At 42.2% G+C, this 26,529-nt stretch overlaps 1 protein-coding gene across 1 annotated transcript in view; it reads left to right on the top strand.

The window, feature by feature from the left end:
- LOC115467000 (DNA (cytosine-5)-methyltransferase 3A-like) overlaps positions 1-26,529 on the top strand; it is a 96,380-nt gene that overhangs the window by 1,651 nt on the left and 68,200 nt on the right. Inside the window, 5 exon segments of the mRNA XM_030198631.1 lie at positions 2,890-2,934; positions 11,570-11,649; positions 12,405-12,517; positions 21,842-22,025; positions 22,898-22,982. Of these exon segments, the coding sequence (XP_030054491.1) occupies positions 2,890-2,934; positions 11,570-11,649; positions 12,405-12,517; positions 21,842-22,025; positions 22,898-22,982 (507 nt within the window).

The raw sequence follows: 26,529 nt of genomic DNA, 5'->3' as shown, positions 1-26,529 counted from the left end.
TTAAAGTGTAGGGCTGTCTTGACTTAATAGGTGCTGGATGAGCAGATTTAAACTTAAACTTAACACCGGAAAAACAAAATTCATATTATTTGAAAATAACCCTGCTCTTAATTTGGACCATATTCTCATCAATCAAACTAAATACTCTCTTTGCTGTATGATTACAATTTTGGGGGTTCATTTGGATCAGACACTTTCAATAGATTATCAAGTCAACACTTTAATTAAAAGCTCTTTTTTGTGGATGAAGAGACAAAGGAGAATTAGAAAATTTTTTGAAGTAGATCAACTTAGGGCTAGGTTTACTAAGCGATGCTATGGGCGCGTTAGCATTTTTAACGTACGTAAACGGTTTGCATTCGTTAAACGCTAATGCGCCCATAGAAATGTATAGGCGCATTAGCGTTTAACGCGCCTTAAATTTACAAGCGCGTTAAAAACGCTAACGCACCTTAGTAAGCATACTCCTTAGATTGTTAGTACAGGCTTTGCTACTCCCTAAATTATTTGAGAGCCACAATGCAATTAATTAAAAAAACTTTAAACTATTCCAAACACTGCAGACTAATTTTTTCTTTACAGAAATTTGATAGAATTTCAGTCCATTATCTGAAGCTGCATTGGTTGGTGGGTGGGGGTGGGAAAGCCGAGAGTCACCCAGGAATGCATAGTTTGCTGTGGAGTATCCTTGAAGGATACTATTGAAACAGGATCTTTATGGAATCCCCGTAGGTTTCAATAATGATGATGAAAGAAAGCCAGAAGTGTTTAATGGGCGAACAGAGTAAAGGATGCAAATTATCCCCATCAGCCTCAAAGCAGCTTGTACATGCATGGAAAAAAAAAAACAAAATTTGAAGTGTCTCTATACAAATGCTAGAAGCCTAAAAAAATAAGATGAGAGAATTGAAGTATGTAGCACTAAACAAAGAGCTAGATATAATGGGCATCGCAGAGATCTGGTAGAAGGAGGACAATCAATGGGACACTGTGTTAACGGAGTACAAATTATATTGCAATGATAGAGTGGGTCAAATTGGAGGCGCGGTTGTACTATATATTATAGAGGGAACTGACTCAAAATAAACATTTTACATGAAACGGATAGCAGCATGGAATCCTTGTGGATAGAAATTCAACATGGGAAGGAGTATACTGGTAGGGCTGTACTACTGTCCGGCAGAACAGAATGAACAAACAAACAGTTGACAGATAAAGAAATGTTTACAGAAATTAGGAAAGCTGACCAATTGGGCAATGTTATAATACTGGGTGATTTCAATTACCCCAATATTGAGTGGATAAATGTTACATCAGGGAGTGCTGGGGAGGTAAAATTCCCAGATGTAATAAATGACTGCGTCTTGGAACAACTGGTTTAAGAACCGACAAGATGGGGAGCTATTTTAGATCTAGTCCTTAGTGGAATGCAAGGTATTGTATGAGAGGCAACCTTTGCTGGATCTGTTGAGAATCAGTGATCATAACATGAACAAATTTGAGCTGATACCTGGAGTGAAGGCACTAAGGGCCCCTTTTACCAAGCTGCAGCAAAAGGGGGCCTTCGCTGGCATCGGCATATGTTTTTCTCATGCGCCGAGGCCCCATTTTACCATAGCGTGTAAAAGGGAAGTTTCTCTTTCCTGCAGGAAATGGCCGTGCAGCAAATAAAGCACTTGCCATTTCAGGGGGAGCCCTTACTGCCACCTATTGAGGTGGCAGTAAGGGCTCCCACTGTAACCTGGCGGTAACGGCGGCATGCGGCACTTCCCGATTACCACCGGGTACACTCCACCGGATATGATGGCGCGCTAGGGGTGGGAAGTACTGCCAGGCTGCTGCAGTAGCCCGGTAGTATTTCCTGTATAGTGAGCGGTAAGTCCGCGTTGGGCTTACCACCACTTAGTAAAAAGGGCCATAAGGAAATCCAGAGTAGAAGTATTTAGGTCTGATAGGACTAAAGGAAAGAAAGTTATCAGGTAAGACATAACTTTCCTTTTTGGAAAACTGAGTAAGATAAGCAGATAAGCCATCTGTGAACAGATTTAGCTGAACATATCAGAACGTCTATAAACCTGGCTAAATCAAGGAGCAGATAAATTTTAGAATTGCTGCATATGCAGCTGGGTTTATATAGCTAAATTCAAAATTTTGCTCTAATAGCACCTTGCACCCAGCCACTTTATGTAACTAGATTTGTGTGGCTTTTCAATTTTAACAGCAGACATTTCGCTTTTTGGATGTGCCTCATTTTTAACTGTTTACATTAATGGTTGCCAAACCTGTCCTGGGGCTCCTCAACTAGTCAGATTTTCAGGATATCCACAGTGAATGTTCATGAAAAAATCTGCATGCAGTGGAGGTGTCTCTGGGAAGCTTTAGAAACAGAGTAAACGTATGTCTGGAATAGTTTAGGTGAAGTGATGCAGGAGACAGATGCCTTTTCTATTTTATTTCCTTTGTATATAAAAAAATAAAAGTTGATGTAATGTAGAGCATGTGCTATGCTCTGACGGGACTGTATACCAGAGACAGGTGCCAGTGAGCTTTTGTGGCTAAGGTAATTAGCAGGGGATAGGGGTTTTCATGGCAATCATTTTCTGGCCCACATTATTTGTTTTTGTGTTTTAAGTAAACAGTGCAATAAATTGCACATTCATTGTGGTTTTAATTGGCGTCTTACACAGAGTAAAAGGCAGATGCTTTTATTGTTATGCACATAGGTGAGTTCAGGCCTTTGGATGATGTCTGTTAGCAGATGATTTCATTAGCTGTTTTTAAAGCAGGAAATTCAGTAGAATTTGTATTGTAAATAGGATCAAATTTCTATTGCCAAAGAACAATTTATTTTGTATTTATTTTTTTGTTTTTTTGCTCTGTTCTTTTTAGAGAGACTGGTCTGTGAAGTTAGACAAAAATGCAGGAATATTGAAGGTAAGTAACCATATCATTTTTTGCTCCTAAAAGTTCTCCTAATCTAGACATTTCATTGAGAGAGGGAAATTTCACTTCCATTGCCTAAATGTCCCTTGCATGAGACTTTTGTAATTGATATGTCTGTAGAGTCTCCAAAAGATACGTCCAGTCCTAGGCCTTTTCAGTGGCAGAGGAAGTGATGTCTCGCTTATCATATCATATCAATAAAGAATTCATGGGTAATCAAGTTATATAAACCACATGAAGACACATTTTAAACAGCAGGACGAGAACATTATTGGGCACAGCTTTTCATTTCTGATGCTACAGTGGAAAGTAATTTTGTTCCTCAGATGGAAATAAGCAATAGCAGAACTGGGAGGTTGCAGAACAGTTTTACATTTCTTACTCTGCCCAGTACAAAAAAAAATGTGTCTGGGGTGCTGCAACTCAAAAAACTTATAAAGTAGGATTCTCCCAAATTTCACTAGCTCGGAACAGTTCTTGGTCATCAGTATTTCTAGCCAGTGCTTCTCTTGTCTTCTACACACCTGTTTCTGTTACTGATGTGCCATTCTGAGCATGACATCTGAAAAACTGTGCTAGTGCTACAGCTTTAGATATTTAGTGTGCAAAATTTGTAACAGGAAATGGCGCCCAGATTACGTTATAGAATACTAGGATAAGTCATCATTTACGCACCAACATTTAGGCACACCCACTAAATGCCATTTCTGTGGCAGGTGTAAGTAGGTGCACCTAAATGTTGCACTTTTGCACATAAATGACACTATTCTATAATGTGTGCATAATTGTGGGAGATGCCCATGCTCTGCATACATGAACACAAACCCCTTTCATTTGCATGCTAAGATTATAAAATACTGTTTAACACTCAACTAGCATTCATGCATATAAGTGCTAGTATTTCATAATCTGTGTTCACAGGTGCTCACGTTACAGAATGAGGGGGTTAGAGGACACAGGGCTAGACTTAGTGATTGCAGGGCCCTATGCAGAACAGTTCAGTGGGGCCCCCACCCCTTGTTGACAAGATGTGTTTAAATTTTTTTTTATTTCAAATAAAGACAAATCAAGCAAAACTTGTACATATGAGGAAAGGCTAAAGAGGTTAGGGCTCTTCAGCTTGGAAAAGAGACGGATGAAGGGAGATATGACTGAAGTCTACAAACTCCTGAGTGGTGTAGAATGAGTAGAATCAAATCGATGTTTTACTTGTTCCAAAAGTACAAACACCAGGGGACACTCAAGGAAGTTACATGGAAATACTTTTAAAACAAATAGGAGGAGGAAATATTTTTTCACTCAATGAATAATTAAGCTCTGGACCTCTCTGCTGGAGGATGTGGTTAGCGGTTAGTGTATCTGGGTTTAAAAAAGGTTTGGACAAGTTCCTGGAGGAAAAGTCCATAGTCTGCTATTTAGACAGACATTGGGAAGCAACTGCCTGCCCTGGGATTTGTAGCATGGAATGCTGCCATGATTTGGGTTGTTACCAGGTACTTGTGACCTGGCTTGGCTACTTTTGGAAACAGGAAACTGGGCTAGATGGACCATTGGTCTGACCTAGTATGGCTACTCATGTTCTTACGTGAAAACATGTAAGAGGACCTTATGAGACTGGGAGACTGAGCATCCAAATGGCAGATGACATTTAATGTGAGCAAATGCAACGTGATGCATTTAGGAAAGAGGAACCAAACTATAGCTACATGATGCAGGGTTCCACATTAGGAGTCACCACCGAGGAAAAGGATCTAGGTGTCATCGTTAATGATACATTTAAACCCTCTGCTCAATGTGAAGTGGCATCTAAGAAAGCAAATAGAATGTTAGGAATTATTAGGAAAGGCATGGAAAACAAATTATAGTGCCTTTGTATCACTCCTTGGTGCGACCGCACCTTGAATACTATGTGCAATTCTGGTCACCGCATCTCAAAAAAGATATAACGGAATTAGAAAAGGTACCAAGAAGGGTGACAAAAATGAAAAATTGAATGGCACAGCTTCCCTATGAGGAAAGGCTAAAGAGGCTAGGGCTCTTTATCTTGAAGAAGAGATGACTGAAGGGAGATATGGTAGAGTTCTATAAAATACTGGAGTGGAATAGGTAGATTTGAATCGCCTGTTTACTCTTTCTAAAAAATACAAGGACTAGGGGGCACACAATGAAGCTACTAAGTAGTAAATTTAAGACAAATCAGAGGTACTTCTTCACTCAATGTGTTATTAAACTTTGGAATTCATTGCCAGAGAATATGGTAACAGCAGTTAGCTTAGCATGGTTTAAAAAAGGTTTAGATAATTTCCTTAAAGAAAAGTCCTTAAGCCATTATTAAGCAGGAAAATCCACTGCTAAATCTGTTTTACTGTTTTGGGATCATGTCAGGTTCTTTTGACCTGGATTGGCCACTGTTCGAAACAGAATACTGGGCTTGATGGACCTTCAGTCTATCCCAGTAAGGTAATGCTTATGTTGTTATGTGTCACGATTTTGGTCGTGACCCCTCTCAGACTCACCTTATTTCCGGCGGTCAGCTTCTGAGCTGGCTTCTGTCTGTTCTTCCTGAGTTAGTTCTGTCTCTGTGTACTGGCTGCTTCCAGCATGGCTCTGATTACTCCACTATACTGCACCTGTGTGTGTTAAGCCTCTCTGTGCTTCAGTCTTGGTTTGTGTTTTTCTTGCCCTCTGGTGGCCAGAACCGGTGGCTGCCATAGACTTTCCAGACTTTCTTTCTGGCCCTGTCCAGATATTCCAGCCCTCCAGACTTGGTTTGAAGTTTGGCAGCTAGCCTCACCTGTAGCTGCCTCATGATTGCTGCACCTGAGTTTCAGCTGCTGATGGGTTTATTACCACCTGGAAACCTTCTGAGTTTGCCTTTGTATTGTCTAAGGTCCCTGGTTTGTTGGTGCTTTGTTGCACTTCTGCCTAGTCTGATTTCTTGTATAGTTTCTTGTCTGATTCTAGTTAGTCTGTGTGTAGTTTAGCTTAGGTTTATTTGCTTATTTCCCTAGTCTTGTTTCTGGTCTGTATTCTTTGTCTAGTTTCTGTTAGTCTGTGTCTCTTGCTTAGTGGCTGCTCTGCAGCTTTCAGTCCTGCCTCTTGTCTGTCAGTATTTGTACCTGTTTCAGTGGCTGCCTGGCAGCTTTCAGTCCTGACTCTTTTCTGTCTGTGTTCTGGCTTAGTGGCTGCTTTGCAGCTTTCAGTCCTGTCTCTTGTCTGTCAGTATTTGTACCCTGTTTCAGTGGCTGCCTGGCAGCTTTCAGTTTCTGTCCTTTAGCTTGTCCATTTCCAGCTTTGTGTAGTATTGTCTGTCTGTGAGTCCTAGCCCAGTTTCCTGCCTTGCTGCCCATGTATATTCTTTTCCCCTCTGACCCTCAGTCCCTGTTCAGCCTAGTTGGTATCCAGTGCCTGCCCTGTCCTGTAAGTCCTGCTGGCCGCCTGCACCCAGGGGCTCAACTCCTGGGGAAGGGCGGTCAAGCGCAGGTGAAGTCTAGCTGTTTTTGTCAGAGTTCTGCCTTGTCTCTGGGGTGGGGTGGTTTTGCCTGCCACTGCTGCTCCATGGCAGTGGCCCAAGGGCTCACGAACCTAGTTTCTGCCTTGAAAACGTGACATTATGTTCCTTGATGTAGGACCATCACAGACACTTCATAATCTGGACATTCATATGGTGCTTCTCTAGTACTTGGAGGTCACTAATTGTTTTCAGTTTTTGATCTTTTTTTGTTCTCTTTAATGGTCCTCTCAAGAGATATGCAGCCTCAAAATTTTTAATTGCACGAACCTAGTTTCTGCCTTGAAAACGTGACATTATGTTCCTTGATGTAGGACCATCACAGACACTTCATAATCTGGACATTCATATGGTGCTTCCCTAGTACTTGGATGTTACTAATTGTTTTCAGTTTTTGATCTTTTTTTGTTCTCTTTAATGGTCCTCTCAAGAGATATGCAGCCTCAAAATTTTTAATTGCACATTGGACTAGGTCGACTATTGAATCAGCCTACATTCGTCAGAGAAATAGAAAAAAAATCCTCAGGACCTTGGGGCTCACTCCATTATGTCACAGGCTGCATCCTGGGTTGAAACGGGCCATTGCCCAGAAGACATGTACAGGGCTGCAAAATGATGCTTCCTCTATTCTTTTGTCAAACATTCAAAATCTTGATGTTTGGGCTAGGTAGGACAGTATCTTTGGCAGGATATTCCTGGATGTTCTTTCACTTTGTCAGATTAAAGCTCTCTACATTCCATAAGTTTGAACTAGTCTATCAGGATAATAAAGGTAATATTTGTTCTTACCTGTGCATTTCTTTTCCTTGAGTTCTGCTGGATCATTGCAGAACCTACCTTGGAAGGCTAAGAGATTCTGAAGATTCCTGGTTTAGGTTTGCCACCTGTCTTAAATATAGTCAGTTCTGGAAAAATAGCCCTATGGGGCCTCTATTCTGGGTTCAGTTTGGTTCTCTTGTTTTTTTCCCTTTAAATTGTTTTGGACTCTCTGTTGAGTGACTTTGGTATTAGCATACTGGAATGTTCCTGGCTGTACCACCTGTTATACTGATGATGTCATCAGAATCTAACTCTGCCTCCATCTGCTGATAGGGGGACATAACCCATAGGTTGGGACTGGTCTAACAAGACTCAAGGAAAGAAAATTAATAGGTAAGAACATATTTCATCTTATTGAGAGATATTGAATTGGTCTGTGATCCAGGTTAGTTTACATAGTTTGGACCTGAAAAAAATTAGATCTGTTGGGACCACTGGTATGGGAGCTGAATGGAAAATCTTTATCTTCTAGCAATATGTCTTTCTGTGCATCATGCATGACATTCTTCTGAATCTTGCAACTACCTCGTATATTTTTGCTACCCTGAGATCGTTCAGTATCATCATACCAAACTCTTTCTGTTTGACACATATCAAACCCCCACTGACTGTCTTTACCAGCTGTCCAGGATTTCTCTGCCCCAATTGCATTAAATCTAAATAAACCAATCAAGCTTTCTTAATTATGGCTCTCTTTTTCCCCATCTGGAATATTTACTCTGTTGCAAATCTTTACACAATTTGCAAACAGGCAAACCTTTCATTTTAATCCTTTTGCAATAATATGTATGAAAATATTGAACAGGACTGGCCCTAGAATTTATCATATGAAACTTTACCAATAACCAAGAGAAGGCAATGGTAAAGTTCTGCCTTCTCTTGGCCATCATCTGTCCAGTTTCTAATTTAGGTGACTGCTTTACAACACATTTCAAGGCAACTTGATTTATTTAGAGCTTGCTGTATAGAGCAGTGTCAAATGTCTTGCTGAAATCTAAGGATTTCATATTCATTGCATGTCTCTGATCACGTTTTGTCAACCAGTCAAAAAAATAGGTATCTTGCTTGTTTGACCTTTATTTCTACAGACATGAAAAACACCCCACCTACCACTGCTAATGTTCAGAAGCACTTGCTTTCTTCCTAGTATTTGCTAAAAGTATTGTAACCTAATTGTATTTGGTTTATAATGTCATTATTGACTAGTCCAAAAATAGTTATGGAGTTGAAAGTTTGGGTGGAGGGCAGTGTCTGTGATTGAATATAATTCAATTCTCCTCACCTGGAATTCTAAAATATACTTGGACCCTACTGCAGTGGCGTAGCCAAGGGTGGGCCTGGGTGGGCTCAGGCCCACCCAGTAGCAGCACACCTATGAAGTGTCTGGCAGGGATTCCCAAGCCCCACCAGCCGAACATTCCTGTCCTTCCTGCATACCAGCCTTCCCTCTGATGTATTCCCGCCTATGTGGAAACAGGAAGTTGCATCAGAGGGAAGGCTGTGGAGCCAACATGAGCAGTGTATATTTGCTGCTTGCTGCCAGTGAAAATCTGCTATTTAAAAGGTGTGGGGGGAGGGGGGTGTTTGAGAGACCATATGGCATGCAGGCGAGAGAGGGAGAGACCAAATCACTTGTGGGACAGGGCGGAGTTCTGCCCACCCATCTTGGGCCCAGGCCCACCCAAAATTGGGTGTCTGGCTACGCCCCTGCCCTGCTGACCAAATCCTGGTGGGCTCTGTGGTATAGGATCTGTGTGTATGTGTGGGGGTGGTTGGGGGTTGCCCTAAAGTCCACTTGCTTGGAGTTAGAGGATTTTCTCAGCTAATCAGCAGCATTTTTGGTGTAATTAAAGCCCTAGCAGGAGGAAATGTCTTCAGCCCTAGTAGGGCCCAGGTGGAGCGTGCTTGTCTTCATCATGATCTGGAGAACAGAAAGCTGCAGAAGGGGTTAAGAAGGAAAGAAAGAGAAGCCTGTGAGAGGGAATTGAAAGAGGAGAGCACTGCATACGGGTACTGTAGAAGTTGGAAGTGGTAAAGGAGAGTGAGAGGGCTACACAAGGGAAGAATGTATTTTAAACATTCTTTGCCACCTTCCTCCCTCTCAACCTCCAAAAAAAAAAAAAGTATTTGATGGGAAGCAGTACATGGCGAGTGTATTTTGTCCCTGGTCAGTAAGTCCTGGAGGAATTTTGGAATATATGGTGAGAGATCATTAAAAAAAAATCAAAGGCATTATCCAGTCAAGCCCTTTCATCAGGTTGTGCCCAATACTTAGTCAAAAAGCAAAAAAGTGATGTTTATTAAACTTAGTCCTTTGAATCACTCACTCATGGTTTTCATGACTACTCCGTTTCTTACAACACCGTAGAGACAATTAAAGTGAGTATAGTATTAGTTTGAAAAGTGACGTCAGACGTTTCTCTGAATGTCGCACATGTCTGAAAGTTAAATGACGTCTTCCCCACTTTTGTTTAAATTCTTTAAAAGTAGAAAATGCAGTGCTCAGGCCAGGCCCCAGCAGTATGGAAGCAATCACAGTCTGGGTCTTAACTGCTTTTTGAAGTGGGCTCAGTGGTCAAGGACTAGATGTGGACAGAGGGCCTGGCAGATTCCTGCATTACAGAGAATCAAGTGACTTGGCCTTGGTTTTGGGAACCCTGTTCTGTTTAGTAGTCAGAAAGGGGACTTGCTCTCTCTCTCTCTATATATATATATATATATATCATATTTTAAGTTCATCAAATTCAATATAGCTAGTGAAATCACTGGAAAAACGTCAGCATATTTTAATAAGAATCCGAACAGCAGTCAGTCTTTTGGCACTGCCTATTTCAGGGGGTGCAGAAAGGTCAGATCTCTCTGATGTTGTACATATCAGCAACCATTTCAGTCACTAGCACAGAATAAAACAACCCAAATGGAGTGATTTTATCTGCAATGTTGATATATTTGGATGTAGTTCATACCATTTCAGTAGCAGTTTATGGTGAGTTACATTCAGGTACATTAGGTATTTTCCTGTCACCGGAGGGTTTACAATTTAAATTGTATCTGAGACAGTAGAGGATTAAATGACTTGCCCAAGGTCACAAGGAGCACCAGTGGGATTTGAATGCGGGCTTCTCTAGTTTTTATCTTCCCTGCTCTAACTTTAAGCTGCTCCAAAGCTTAACAGATTTTAAGCTTACCATTTTGGAGTTTCCTGCTATGTTTTGGCTTCGTTTATTAGAATTTGCTATACCACCATGACGAACTGGCATCTCTAGGCAGTTTACGATAATCAAAATAGAGTTAGAAAAAGGAAAGGAACTACAAAATTGGCAGGAAAATGGACAGAATAGAGATGCAGAGAAATGAGAACAGTAGTGAGGAAGGGATAGAAGGGGGTAGGGCAACAGTGATCCACCATAGTAATTCAATCTAGGGTGAAAGCTTTATTGAAGAGCCAGGTCTTTAGTCTTGATTTGAAGTTTTAAACAAGGTTTTAACACAGATGTCTAGTGGAAGTGAGTTCCATTGAGAAGGGGCGGCAAAGAAAAAAGTACGATGACGAGTAGATTCTAACTGGGCAAATTTGGGGCCAGGTAATACTAGACAATGATCATTTTATTGAGCGAGGAAGACAAGTTGGTGAGTAAGGAATAGTGAGGGAGGAGAGATATTGGGGTAGGCCTAGCCTATGGGACTTAAATGTGAGGACTAATAATTTAATCATAAAAGATGTCTACTTACTATGACAGCCTAACTTATACACACTTTGTGATTGGATATTTTTATCTTTTTAACCCGTTGTTAGCATTGTCATTTTTGTGTCACCACAGATTTTTTTTTTTTTTTTTTACAAAACATAGCACTCTTAATCATTTTGGACTTGTACTTCACTTGTTTTAACTTGTTGGCACAACATTTTGAGGTATATTTAGTGTAGAATGTGTTTTAATCAGTTTTTTGTACTCTTGGGATTAATTATGCATGCATGGGCATGTACACTGTATATAAGTTAGGCAGTCATAGCAAGTTTGTTTTCTCACTTGTACAAATGCACCCAGTAGAAGGAGTATGCCTTTTTATTTTCTCACTTAACTGTATAATGCATGAAAACTTCAGACTGGCCTACATCTCAGCACAAAAGGAATGAGTTTGGCGATCTCTGTATACCATGACAGAGTTAAAATAAAGATATTTCACATCAGTTATTTGGGTTTCTTCAGCATAGCTTTCTGAGACACCTCTTCCATTAGAGTGACACCATTTCATATGTCTATGGTTTCTTCTTCCTCCTTCTCCTCTATTCAGATATCTGCATTTCTTGTGGAAGTTTGAATGTCTTCCTGGAACACCCTCTCTTTAATGGAGGAATGTGCCAAAATTGCAAGGTAGGACTGGTGAAAACAGCACTCGGAAGAAATAGTGGAGGAGGCAGAGAAGTTGGCAAGAAGGAAAGGAAGAAACCTGGAAGAAAAGAGGGGCATGCAAGATGGTGGGAAGCAAAATTGGGAATGAGGGAGGGGAAAAGGGAAAATGTAGAGCAAATGAAGGATTAAAGGTTTAAGAGGGAGCGAGAATATTGACATATTTCTGAATAATTTTAAACAATGGAAAACATTGGTTTGGAAGGTTAAATTCTAGGCAGGGCCGCCGAGAGGGGGGACAGGGGGGACAAAATTCCCGGGCTCGGGCCTCCAAGGGGGGCCCAGCGCCGCAGTCCCACCTGCCACCGGGCCCCTTCCACCCGAACCCAGCATGTCAGACGCACAGAAGCCCTGCAGAGTACAGCGAAGATCAGCTGAGAGGAGCGCGTCTGTGTGGGCCGTGCACGCCGGAGTCAGAAGACAGCACTTCTGCTGGCAGGGGTTCGGGTGGAAGCGGCCCGGTGGCGGAGGCGGGTGGGACTGTGGCGCTGGGCCCCCCTCAGGGAGGGCAGCGACAACCTGGGGGGGTGACAGTGGGGCGGGGCCCAGGGGCGGCCTTGTCTCAGGCCTGGCCCTGTCTCTTAGCTGCCCTGATTCTAGGGCTCAACAGATTGTTGCCAAGGAGTCTGTTTCCCAGCTACCTTAGGGCAGGTAGGTTTGTCCTATTAGCCGATACATAGTAAAGCCTTTCTTATGCTGGGTATTGTGTTTCTCTGCAGAACTGTTTCCTGGAGTGCGCATATCTGTATGACGATGATGGTTACCAATCCTACTGCACTATATGTTGTGGTGGGAGGGAGATGCTTATGTGTGGAAACAATAACTGCTGCAGGTGAGGGACAGGCATATATATTCTTTCCTTCTCTCATATTTTCTTGTTTTCCTGTTTTTTTTTTCTTTTTCTTTCCTTTCTTTTTCACGATACTTTTCATTGTCTTCATTTCAGCTCTTTTAATTGCATTCTTTCACTTCTTTTGGAATTCAGATAATGAACATTAGTTTGTAATCATTGTTTTAAAATCTGCTGTTTTAAAAATGTTCCTTTGAAGCACTGACTGCTGGAGTGATCCGTGAAACTACATGCTGGTAAACCTGACATCAGTGTCAGGTGAAATGGTAGAATCTGTTATAAAGAACAAAATTACTGAACACATGGGCAAGCTTGAGACCAAGTCAATATTGATTCAGCCAAGCGAAGTCTTGCCTCACAAATTTGCTACATTTTTTTGAAGGCATGAATAAACATGTAGAAAAAGGGGATCTAGTTGATGTAATATATCTAGATTTTCAGAAAGCTTTGGACAGAGTCCCTCATGAGAGACTCCTGCGAAAATTTAAAAAACCATGGGATATGAGGCAGTGGTCTGTTGTTTAGCAGGAACTGGTTGAAAGATAGAAAACAATGAGCAGGGTTAAATGGCCAATTCTCTCGACAGAGGAATGTGAATAGTGGATTTGTATTGCGACCAGTGCTGTTTAACATATTTATAAATAATCTGCAAATGGAAATGATGAGTGAGGTGATCAAATTTGCAGATGACACTAAACCGCATATGAGCTTCATAAAATTGCAGGAGGACCTTGGAAGGCTGGAAAACTGGGCATCCAATGACAGATGAAATTTAATGTGGGCAATTGCAAAGTGTGCACATTGGGAAGAATTATAGCAACAAGATTCTAGGTTCTAGGAAAAGGATTTAGGTATCATCATGGAAATTACGTTGAAATCTTCTGTTCAGGTGTGATGGCAACCAAAAAAGCAAACAGAATGTTAGAACTTATTAGGAAAGAAATAGAGAATAGAGCAAAGAATATCATAATACCTCTGTATCACTCCATGTTGAGACTGCACCTTGAGTTTTGGATACAATTCTGGTTGCCACATCTCAAAAAAGATGTAGTGGAACTGTAAAAAGCACAAAGAAGTGCAACCAAAATGACTAAGAGTATGGAATGAGTTTCATATGAGGAAAGGCTACAGAGATTAGATCTTTTCAGCTTGGAGAAAAGACAGGTGAGGGAAGATATGATAGAGGTCTATAAAATCTTAAATGGAGTGAAACAGGAGATGGTGGAGATGAAAACGGTAATGGAATTCAAAAATGCATGGGAGATAAACACAAAGGAATCCTGCTCAGAAGGAATGGATCCACAGAATCTAAGCGGAGATTGGGTGGCAACACTGGTAATTGGGAAGCAAAGCTAGTGCTGGGCAGACTTCTACGGTCTATGCCCTGAAAATGGCAAGGACAAATCAAGGTCAGGTATACATATAAAGTAGTATATACAAGTTTATCTTGTTGGGCAGACTGGATGGACCGTACAGGTCTTTATCTGCTGTCATCTACTATGCTACTATCCTGCTTATTTTTGAAGGAGAAGGGCGGCCATCTTCCGACACAAATCAGGAGATGGCCGTCCTTCTCCTAAGGCCGGCCAAATCGGTATAATCGAAAGCCAATTTTGGCTGGCTTCAACTGCTTTCCTTTGCAGGGCCGGCCAAAGTTCAAGGGGGCGTGTCGGCAGTGTACCGAAGGCGGGATGGGTCGTGATTAAGAGATGGCAATCCTCAGCCGATAATGGAAAAAAGAAGGCCGGCCCTGACGAGCATTTGGCTGACTTTACTTGGTCACTTTTTTTTCACGACCAAGCCTTGAAAAGGTGCCCGAACTGACCAGGTGACCACCGGAGGGAATCGGGGATGACCTCCCCTTACTCCCCCAGTGGTCACCAACCCCCTCCCACCCAAAAAAAAAAATTAAAACACATTTTTTTGCCAGCCTCTATGCCAGCCTCAAATGTCGTACCCAGCTCCATCACAGCACTATGCAGGTCCCTGGAGCAGTTTTTAGTGGGTACAGCAGTGCACTTCAGGCAGGCGGACCTAGCCCCCCCCCCCCCCACCTGTTACACTTGTGGTGGTAAATGGGAGCCCTCCAAAACCCACCCGAAACCCACTGTACCCACATCTAGGTGCTCTCCATTACCCTTTAAGGGCTATGGTAGTGTACAGTTGTGGGGAGTGGGTTTTGGGGTGGTTTTGGGGGGCTCAGCACCCAAGGTAAGGGAGCTATGCACCTGGGATCAATTTGTGAAGTCCACTGCAGTGCCCCCTAGGGTGCCCGGTTGGTGTCCTGGCATGTGAGGGGGACCAGTGCACTACAAATGCTGGCTCCTCCCATGACCAAATGGCTTGGATTTGGCCGGGTTTGAGATGGCCGCCATTAGTTTCCATTATCGGCGAAAACCAATGACGGCCATCTCTAACGCCGGCGATCTCTAAGGGCAGCCCAAATGTTGAGATTTGGCTGGCCCCGACCTTATTATCGAAACGAAACATGGCCGGCCATCTTGTTTCGATAATAAAGTCGGATACGCTGCTTAACAAGGCCGTCCCTAGAGATGGCCGCCCTTATAGATGGGCGCCCCCGTTCGATTATGCCCCTCTATGTAATAAAAGAACGTTACCTTGAAAAGCTTGTAGACCTCATTGCTTGACACTTGCATGATGGTTATACACTCACTCTATCTCGATGCTGGTTATTTGGCGGCTGTGGTGCAAGGGTGGAAGTGTGTCTTGCTCCAGGGGAGAAAAACAACTTATACTAGACCACTGTCAGGCTTATTTTCGAAAGGAGAAGGGTGCCCATCTTCGGGAGATGGGCGCCCATCTCCCGAGGGCGCCCAAATTGAAGCCGATTTTGGGCGCTTTCAACTGCATTCCGTCGCGGAGACGAACAAAGTTCACGGGGGCGTGTCGGCACAGTAGCGAAGGTGGGACAGGCAGGCATGGGAGTGGTTAACAAATGGGCGGCTTCAGGTCATAATGGAAAAAAGAAGGGCGCCCTTAGCGAGAATTTAGGTCACTTTTTTGGACCTTTTTTAGGTCCAAGTCCCAAAAAGGTGTAGGTGCCCCCCTTCACCCATAAGGGCTATAGTAATGGTGTAGAGTTATGGGTTTTGGGGGGATATGGGGGGCTCAGCACCCAAAGTAAGGGAGCTATGCACCTGGGAGGTTTTTTTTTTTTTAATTTTTAAAAGTGCCCCCTAGGGTGCCCGGTTGGTGTCCTGGCATGTCAGGGGGACCTGTGCACTACGAATCCTGGCCCCTCCCACGACCAAATGCCTTGGTTGTTCGTTTTTGAGATGGCCGCCTTCGGTTTCCATTATCGCTGAAAACCGATGCCGACCATCTCAAGCCCGCTCATCTCTGGCATTTGGCCGGGCCCAACCGTATTATTGAAAGAAAAGATGGCCGCCCATCTTTTTCGAAAATACTGTTGGGACCGCCCCTTCTCGTAGCCTTTCCCAGAGATGGGCACCCTTAGAGATGGGCGGCCCCTTTCGATTATGCCACTCTGTGATTGGTAGCCAGTTTAGCTACTGCCAAGTGACAAGACAATGCTGAAACCTAGAGAGCGTTACACACTGAAATCTAGAATGAGTCTCGAATGTTATCTTTGACATGAGGTTGTCAATGGAGTCTCAAATTAATTATCTTGTTAAATCTTATTTCACTGATTTGCAACTTATTTATACTCTTTGGCTTTACCTATCACAGACTAGCTTTGTGATTGTTATGTATGCCTTTGTTTTTTTCCACATTGATTGTTGCAGTGTGCTTTACATGGGATTGTGATCAAAGCAACTACTTAGGCTTCAGCAGATACAGAATACAGCTGCTAGGATTTTGACAGGTTTGAAGTTGTATGACTATGAAGCGTACTTTCAAAGCACATGGAGGCTCATTTTTTAAACAGAAAAATTCCCAAAAAAAAAAAGGACACAAAGCAGCATAAGGACATTTTTCTTGCAAAAAGTCCAAATCACTACTTTTGAAACACATTTTTAGATGGGGTTTTTTTTATGCAGGTCATCTGCAGTGTGTCTAAATCACAAGGTGTGTGTCGGAGGTTGATTTGGGCATTCCCACAACCTGAACATTTTTCTGGAACAAAATGGAACAAAACAAAAATGTCCAGGGCTAAAGCTGGATGTTTTAGTCTGGACCTGTTTCAATCAGTGGCGTTCCTGGGGGGGGGGGGGGGGGGGGGGGGGGGGCGGTAGGTGCAGTCCGCCCCGGGTGCACGCTGCTGGGGGGGTGCCGCGCGCGCCTGTCCTCCGTTGTTCCATGCTTCTTCTCTGCCCCGGAACAGGTTACTTCTTGTTCCGGGGCAGAGAAGAAGCATGGAACAACAGAGGACAGGCGCGTGCGGCACCCCCCCAGCGGCGTGCACCCAGGGGGGGGGTGTCCTTTTGCCGGGGGGGGGGGGGTCCGCACTGCACCCGGGGGGGGCGGGGCGCATCGGCGATCCGCCCCGGGTGTCAGCCCCCCTAGGAACGCCACTGGTTTCAATAGTGACTTAAGTCACAAAAAGGTGCCCCAAATGACTAAATGACTACCGGTGAGATTAACAATGCTGCAAAATCCCAACACACAGAGTATCCCGATAGCGAGGTTGCAATAGAGACCATAGTAGACCAGGTGTCTTTAAATAAAAAGCAGGCAAAGGATTGCAAATTAACACTATCAACTGCTGAACAAGATGTAAATAGGAACATCAAACATAGTTTGAAATGTCTATGTGAATGCCAGAAGCCTAACAAATAAGATGGGAGAGTTAGAATATATTGCACTAAATGAGACATTAGATATAATAGGCGTCTCTGAGACCTGGTGGAAGGAGGATAACCAGTGGGACACTGTGATACCAGGGTACAAATTATATCGTAGTGATAGGGTGGATTGAATTGGTGAAGGGGTATCATTCTATGTTAAGGAGGGCCTTGAATAAAATAGATTGAAAAATCTACAGGAATCAAAATACATCTTGGAATCCCTATGGATTGAAATTCCATGTGTAAAGGGGAAAAGGATAGTGATAAGAGTGTACTATCGTCCACCTGACCAGGATGAACAGACGGATGTAGAAATGTCCACTGATTAGGGAGGCTAACAAACAGGGGAGCACAATAATAATGGATGATTTCAATTACCCCGATATTGACAGGGTAAATGTAACATCAGGGCATGCTAGGGAGGTAAAATTCCTTGAGGAAATAAAGGACTGCTTTATGGAGCAGCTGGTACAGGAGCCAACAGAGGAGTCCTTGGTGTAGTGCATGATCTGGTACAGGAGGTAATGGCGCTTGGGCCGCTTGATAACAGTGATCATAATATGATCAGATTTGATATAGGCTTTGGGGTAAATACACACAGGAAATCCAATGTGTTGGCATTTAACTTTCAAAAAGGAGACTATTATAAAATGAGAGGAACGGTGAAAAAAAAAACTTAGAGGAGCAGGTGCGAAGGTAAAAAATTTACATCACGCATGGATGCTTGATCAAAAATACGATCCTGGAAGCCCAGGCCAAATATATTTCATGTATTAAAAAAAAGAGGAATGAAAACCAAACGGCAGCCAGCATGCTTAAAAGAATGAGTTGAAGGAAACTATTAGCGCTAAAAGAACATCCTTCAGAAAATGGAAGAAGGATCTGACTGAAAATAAGAAGAAACAACATAAGAAATGGCAACGTGCTGATAAGGCAAAGAGGGACTTTGAAAAAAAAAGATTGCGTTGGAGTTAAAAACACATAGTCATTTTTTAAGGTATATTACAAGCAAGAAGCCGTCGAAAGAATCAGTTGGACTGCTAGATGACCGAGGGGTAAAAGGGTCACTCAGAGAAGACAAAGCCATAGCAGAGAGATTAAATTAATCCTTTGCTTTGGTCTTCACAGAGGAAGATTTGACAGAGATACTGGTGCCAGAAAATATATTCAAAGCTGATGAGTCAGAGAAATTGAATGAAATCTCTATAAATCTGGAAGATGTAATGGCACAATTTGACAAACTGAAGAGTAGCAAATTGCCTGGACTGGATGGTATTCATCCCAGAGTACTGATAGAATTGAAAAATGAACTTTCGGAACTGTTGTTAGTAATATCTTTAAAATCAAGCATGATACTGGAAGATTGGACGATGGCCAATGCAACACCGATTTTTAAAAACGGTTCCAGAGGTGATCTGGAAAATTATAGACTGGTGAGTCTGACGTTGGTGCCAGGCAAAATGGTAGAGACTATTATAAAGAACAAAATTACAGAGTATATTTAAAAGCATGGATTAATGAGACAAAGCCAACATGGATTTAGTGAAGGAAAATCTTGCCTCACCAATCCTTTACTTTTCTTTTCTTTGAAGGGATGAACAAACGTGGATAAAGGTGAGCCGGTCAATATTGTATATCTGGATTTTCAAAGGCATTTGACAAAGTGCCTCATGAAAGACTCCAGAGGAAATTGGAGATTCATGGGATAGTATGAAGTGTACTATTGTGGATTAAAAACTGGTTAAAAGATAGAAAACAGAGAGTAGGGTTAAATGGTCAGTATTCTTAATGGCGAAGGGTAGATAGTGGGGTTCCCCAGTGGTCTGTACTGGGACCGCTGATTTTAAAAATATTTTTAAATGATCTAGAGCTGGGAGTAACTAGTGAGGTAATTAAATTTGCTGATGACACAAAGTTATTCAAAGTTGTTCAATCGCAAGAGGATTGTGAAAAATTACAAGAGGACCTTACGAGACTGGGAGACTGGGCATCTAAATGGCAGTTAACATTTAATGTGAGCAAGTGCAAAGTGATGCATGTGGGAAAGAGGAACCTGAACTCTAGCCACGTAATGCAATGTTTATTTTTATTTATTTGTTTGTTGCATTTGTATCCCACATTTTCCCACCTCTTTGGAGGCTCAATGTGTCTTACAATACATCAAGGATATGGAAATAGGAAGATAATAGTCATTTGGTATTACAAAAGGATTTTGGGTTACATGGTAATGGAATACATGATAGTAATATAACAGAAGGCATTATTAAACATTTCTGGATATATGTGGGGAGTTTCTCATGTGTTGATCTTTGTGGTATATCTTGTCAAAGAGATGGGTCTTCAGTTGTTTGCAGAAGTTGGTCAGTTCATAGATTGCTTTTAGGTTGCGTGGCAATGCGTTCCAGAATTGCGTGCACATGTAGGAAAAGGTTGATGCTGCATTGATTTGTATTTTAGACCTTTACAGTTGGGGAAATGAAGATTAAGGAATGTGCGGGATGATTTCACATTAGGAGTCACAGACCAGGAAAGGGATCTAGGTGTCATCGTGATACATTGAAATCCTCTGCTCAGTGTGCGGCGTCTGCTAAGAAAGCAAATAAGATGTTGGGTATTATTAGGAAAAGAATGGAAAACAAAAATGAGGACGTTATAATGCCTTTGTATCGCTCCATGGTGCGACCGCACCTCAAGTATTGTGTGCAGTCCTGGTCACTGCATCTTAAAAAAGATATAGTGGAATTAGAAAAGGTACAGAGAAGGGCAACAAAAATGATAAAGGGGATGGGATGACTTCCCTATGAGGAAAAGCTAAAGTGGATAGGGCTCTTCAGCTTGGAGAAGAGACGGCTGAGGGGATATATGATAGAGGTCTATAAAATAATGAATGGAACGGGTAGATGTGAATCGATTGTTTACTCTTTCCAAAAATACTAGGACTAGGGGGCACACAATGAAGCTACAAAGTAGTACATTTAAAACAAATTGGAGAAAATATTTATTCACTCAACGTGTAATTAAACTCTGGAATTTGTTGCCAGAGAATGTAGTAAAAGCAGTTAGCTTAGCGAGTTTTTAAAAAGGTTTGAATAGCTTCCTAAAAGAAAAGTCCATAAGCCATTATTAAAATGGACTTGGGGGAAATCCACTGCTTATTTCTAGGATAAGCAGCATAAAATGTATTGTGCTGTTTTGGGATCTTGCCAGGTACTTGTGACCTGGATTGGCCACTGTTGGAAACAGGATGCTGGGCTTGATTGACCTTTGGTCTGTCCCAGTATGGCAATACTTAAACAGGACAAATAAGGGATAAGGGAATTAATAAGATGAGAATGATATAACATACAAGGGTATTGTGCAAGTGAATAGGGGTTAGGAGTTAAAAGCAGCATCAAAAAGGTGGTCCTTTAGCCTACATTTGAAGACAACCAGAGATGGAGCTTGACGTACTGGCTCAGGAAGTCTATTCTGGTCATATGGTGCAGCAAGATAAAAAGAACGGAGTCTGGAGTTGGCAGTGGAGGAGAAGGGTACAGATAAGAGAGATTTACCGAATGAATGGAGTTCCTGGGGAGGGGGGTGTAAGGAGAGATAAGAGTGGAGAGGTACTGAGGAGCTGCAGAGTGAATGTACTGGTAAGTCAATAAGAGAAGTTTGAACTGTATGCTGAAATAGATAGGGAGCCAATGAAGTGACTTGAGGAGAGGGCTAATATGAGCATAGCGACACTGGCGGAATATGTCGTGCAGCAGAATTTTGAACAGATTGAAGAGAAGAAAGATGGCTTAGTGGGAGACCTGTGAGAAGCAAGTTGCAATAGTCTAAGCGAGAGGTGATAAGTGTGGATAAGGGTTTTTGGTAGTGTGCTCAGAAAGGAAAGGCAAATTTTGATGATAATATAGAGAAAGATATAAGAGGTTTTAGCATTCTGTTGGATATGTGCAGAGAAAGAGAGAGAGAAGTCAAAGATATCCCCAAGGTTACAAGCTGATGAGACAGGGAGGATGAGCTTTAACATAACAAATAATAAAAGAAACAACGTGAAATCGGAGAACATCCATAATTCAATATGACCCTACTTTGACATAACATTCCAAGATAAACTATAAAACTTAAAAATGCAATCAGTAAAAACTCTCTCCCTGGACACTGCTGAAGTTTTCCCACACTATTCCTATCCATAATTTTAACCTGGTGGAAAAAGCCATGTTTAGATGTTTCTTCCGACACTGGCTTTAGTTTGTTTTCATTATGATCTTTTTTTCATGAAGGCTGTTTCCCATTTTGGCTTGACAATAATAAGCACTGTATTATACATGCAAACTTTTCAAGTAGCCTTAAGTGATGATTCTGTTAACAGGAATCCTTAGCTAGATCTAAGGTTTCTATTTGGACAATACATCATAGTTTTTCTGCTACAGAAACAAAGTGACTCCTCCAGTAAGGCTTTATATGTCAGCATTTCATATGTTTCAAGTTCCTACTCTGTGGTAAATTCTGTCAATTAAGGATGTCTGCTTATTCTTTTCATTCACAGGTGCTTCTGTTTAGAATGTGTTGACCTGTTCGTTGGATCAGGTGCAGCCCAGGCAGCTATTAATGAAGACCCCTGGAAGTGCTATATATGTGGTCACAAGGGTATTTATGATCTCCTAAAGCGACGAGATGATTGGCCCTTCCGCTTGCAAATGTTTTTCGCCAATAACCATGACCAAGAATTTGTGAGTATTTGATAAACTTAGAGAAAAAGGATGACAAGGGTAGGACCTCCTACAACTTATGTTCAATTACAAGACTGCCAGTCAGCATCAACTATGAATGGTGACTGCCATGCCCTTCCTAGTTTTCCAGAGTGCCTCAAGTGACCTAATATGGTAGGTTGGAGAAACATTTTAATTTGTTAGAAAACTAGATATTGCTAGTAGGAAGAACATTTGTTGTTTGAAGCAAGTGGTTCTCATACGCGATCAAAGCATGTTGCCTCTGTAAAAGGCCCTGACATCAGCTTAATTGTCAGTGGCGTTCCTAGGGGGGGGGCGGCGGGGGGGGGGGGCGGTCCGCCCCGGGTGCACGCTGCTGGGGGGGGGGGGGGGGGGGGGGGGGGGGGGGGGGGGGGGGGGGGTGCCGCGCGCGCCTGTCCTCCGTTGGTCCATGCTTCTTCTCTGCCCCGGAACAGGTTTGTTCCGGGGCAGAGAAGAAGCATGGACCAACAGAGGGCAGGCGCGCGCGGCACCCCCCCCCCAGTGGCGTGCACCCGGCGGGGGGGGGGATTTCCTTCGCGGGGGTGTCCTTTGGCCGGGGGGGTCCGCGCTGCACCCGGGGGGGCGGGGCGCATCGGCGATCCGCCCCGGGTGCCAGCCCCCCCAGGAACGCCGCTGCTAATTGTACATAGAATTTGAACCCAGACATCTAGCTTCAAAGCAGAGGTCATTACTGTGGATACACAGGCCAGTCCTGTTCCTACCGATATGAATACATTTGAATACAGAAGTGGGATTTGATGAATTGAGTTTTCTAAGAATTCACTATAACTGGATTCACAGTAGCCCACTGTGCATACCCTAGACATTTGTTATTCTGTTTGCATTTCAAGGATCCTCCAAAGCTTTACCTTCCAATCCCAGCTGAGAGGAGGAAGCCTATCCGAGTGTTGTCTCTCTTTGACGGCATTGCAACAGGTAGGTTATTTGATAGCACATTGGTATTCCAAGCATCTGGGAGTGTGACAGGATACAACTTGATCATTAGTGGGTAGAAGAACTAATGCTGTCCCTGCAGTGTGCTCTAAAAATTTCCAGGTGATTCCAGGTCATAAGGGACAAGCTGAACCAGCCTTGGTTTTGTCCCATCCCATATATGAACTTCTAGATCTAATTTTCTTAATAAAAGCAGCATGGCAAAGCCAGTTTCAACTTGTTTGAAGTAAACTGGAGTTAACTGATTTTTATTATGTAACCTTGGTTGGCTAGTGAGGAGGTCATGGTACTATTCCATCTATGCCCACTGGAATGCTATATAAGCTGTGCTTCTGATTTTTAGGTGTTTATAAATTAAAGATTTTAATTTTTAAGGAATTAGGGAGTTCTTTTACTAAACCGCGTAGGCGCCTACGCACGCCCAATGCGCATCAGTTTGGAGTTAACGTTTGGCTATCACTTTGGCCCTTGCGATAATTTTATTTTTGATGTGCATCTGGTACGCAGTTATTGTTTTGTTCTTATGGTGGTTAGTGTATCTGGGTTTAAAAAAGGTTTAGACAAGTTCCTGGAGGAAAAATCCATAACCTACTATTGAGATGGACATGGGGGAAGACATGCTTTCCCTGGGATTGGTAGCTTGGAATGGTGCTACTAATTGTGTTTCTGCCAGGTACTTGTGACCTGGATTGGCTACTGCTGGAAGCAGGATTCTGGGCTGGATGGACTATTGGTCTGGGTAGATAGTGTAATTTTTGGAGTAGTGGACTCATTCAAATAATTTTTTTTCCGAATATTAGTCTAGCTGCTGTTTTGTGCGGTTTGTAGTTTCTTTAATGTTTGTTCCTTGCATCCTTCGTAGATTCCGTTCAGTAGTCTAGACCGTGGTTTGGACAAATGTGCGGAATACGTCATTGGGGAAATCGTTTTTTTTTTATGTTTCAACATTTTTATTGATGACAAATAACTTATAGACATACAACAACTGACATGAGTAAATTGCCAACATCCTTTCATTCACCAGAAGAAAATTTGAAAAAATTCCTGCCATCAACCTTGTATTTTAACAATTTTCTCCCATCCCCCCGAACCCACCTTCCTCCCCTCCTCAGGTATGTTATTACTTCAACAGTTAAGTAATGATGTCAACATACAATACTAATACATTTCCTTACAGCGTAACCTATCAACATGAAGTGCGTTGATACATGGTTAATATAACAAATAAACCTTGTTAACAGAACCATAACTTGTCCCTAATCTCCTTAACCCAGAACTCTTCTTCCCCCTTCCCCAAATCCTCTCCCCCCCCCCCCCCCCCCCCCCAAGCACTGCTCAAAACTCCAAATTCCCTTCATGGGGAAATAGTTTTTTTATACGCTTGAGTTTCCGCATCTTGGTGGTGTTTGTAACCTGCTTCTCGAAGGATAGATTACGGTCAAAGGTAACTTCTAGAATTTTTAGTTTGTCTGCTATCAGGATGGGTGTACCCATGGCATTGATGTTTGTGAAGCATTCAGTATTGTGTGGTGGTGTTGGTATTAGGCAATGTGTTTTTCCCCTGTTCTGTTTTAGTTTGAAAACTGAGGCCCAATTTTCCATGGTATGTATGCTGTCCAAGATTTTGGATGTAATTTTTGATATGTTCTTCTTGAAAGGGATGAAGATTGTCACATCATCAGTGTATATGAAGGGGGTTGTAGCCTTGTCTGGACAATGATTTAGCTAGGGGTGCCATCATTAGATTGAATAGTATTGGTGAAAGTGGTGATCCTTGGGGTACCCTACATTCAGCTTTCCATGGGACAAAGGTTGTGGAGTTCATCTTTACTTGGTAGGACCTGGTGGTTAGGAATCCGTTGAACTGTAATAGAAGGATGTTTTTCCCAACTGAGATTTCTTTTTTGAATTTTGCTAGTACTGTGATCAGTACCGTTTCTGTGCTGTAGTGGGTCCTGAAGCCTGATTGGGAGTCGTGTAATATTGAGGATTTGTTTATGTAGTCAACTAGCTGGTTGGCCGTTATACCTTTCATTACTTTGGTCATTAGAGGTATGGATGCTATTGGCCTGTAGTTGGATGTATCTTTGATGTCCTTCTTGGTAGCCTTTGGGATAGGAGCGAGTAGTATGTTGCCATTTTCTGTTGGGAATCAGCCTTCCCTAAACATGAAGTTGAGGTGGGAGGTAAGGTGAGCGATGAATCGGTCTGGGGGTGTTTTAGAATGTAGTTGGGACATGTGTCTAGCTTACAGTGGGCAGCGGAGAATTTCCTTACTGCTTGTGCGACTATCTCTTTTGTGAGTTGGGGGAAGGTCGTCCATGTTCTGTCCACTGGGATTTCTTCGAGGGGATAATCCATTTCGTCTATAAAAATGTCCTAAGTTATATTTAGCTCTTTCTTAGATTGAGGATCTTTTCCTCAAAGTGTCTGGCCAGTTTATTTACTGAAGGGGGTTCAACGTTTGATTGTGATAGTGGTTTGGTATTTAGTAGGTTGTTTATCAGCTGGTATAATTTTGTTTTGTCTCTGTAGTCTGTGCCTACCTGTTTTTTTTATAGAACTTCAATGTGGTCTGTCTTATTTTGACCTTACATCTGTTTTGTGCTTCCTTTCATGTGGTTCTGTTGGTTTCATTCTTGTTTTTTAGCTAGGTTCGTTCTTGTCTTCTGCAGTGTGATTTTAAAGCTTTCAGGTCCGTATTATACCAAGGGGTTGTTTTATGATTTCATCCAGTTTTATTTTTCATGGGTGCTATTTCATCTAGTATGGTTGTTCTTCTGTCCCATTCAGATATGATTTCTATGGAGTCAGTTGTTGGTGACCATTGCTTTTCATATAAAGCTGTCCAAAATTTGGTTAGCTCAACCTAACCTTGCACTTTGTATGGTTTTATTGTCTGTGGTGGTCGGGTCCCATGTTCTTTCCAATGGAGGGTCAAGATTAGTTTTTAAAGTGGTTTGATCAAGGAGTTTCAGTCCATCTGAGATCCCGTATTTTGAAATCCATGTCTGGAGAGAATCTGTAAGTGAGTAGGTGTAGCATATGGCCTTTGATATGGGTTTCGGTCACTGATGGTCTATGGAAGTTCCATAGTTGAAGTAATTTGTGGCAGTCTTTGGAGCTATTATTGCTCTGGTCTTCTAGGTGTAGATTGATATCTCCTATAATCATTCTATTGGGGTTGTCTATACATGTGTGCAAGAAATAGCAAAAGATTAAAATTACAATCAATCATGAGTTTACCATAAATGCTAACAAATTAGGTATTGACTGTTAAGTATTTAAGAAATAGAAAAGTTTCCAGATCCTTACAAAATACCAAGTAATTGATGAGTACACGAATCTCTGACATTAAAGAATTCCATACTGATACAGCTTGGTAATGGAGAGAGGAGTCAAATAATTTTCTCATTTTGCTTTACCTCACCGAAGGGTAACATAACAGCATCTGATTATGAGTTTTGCCCTCTGGAATTTTATGTAAAAAGTTGACCAGATCACTCAGATATGAAGTTGGTATCCCATA

Source organism: Microcaecilia unicolor, chromosome 3 (genome assembly GCF_901765095.1).
Source record: "Microcaecilia unicolor chromosome 3, aMicUni1.1, whole genome shotgun sequence".
Lineage (NCBI taxonomy): Eukaryota > Metazoa > Chordata > Amphibia > Gymnophiona > Siphonopidae > Microcaecilia > Microcaecilia unicolor.
This window is presented reverse-complemented; position numbering and strand designations above follow the sequence as displayed.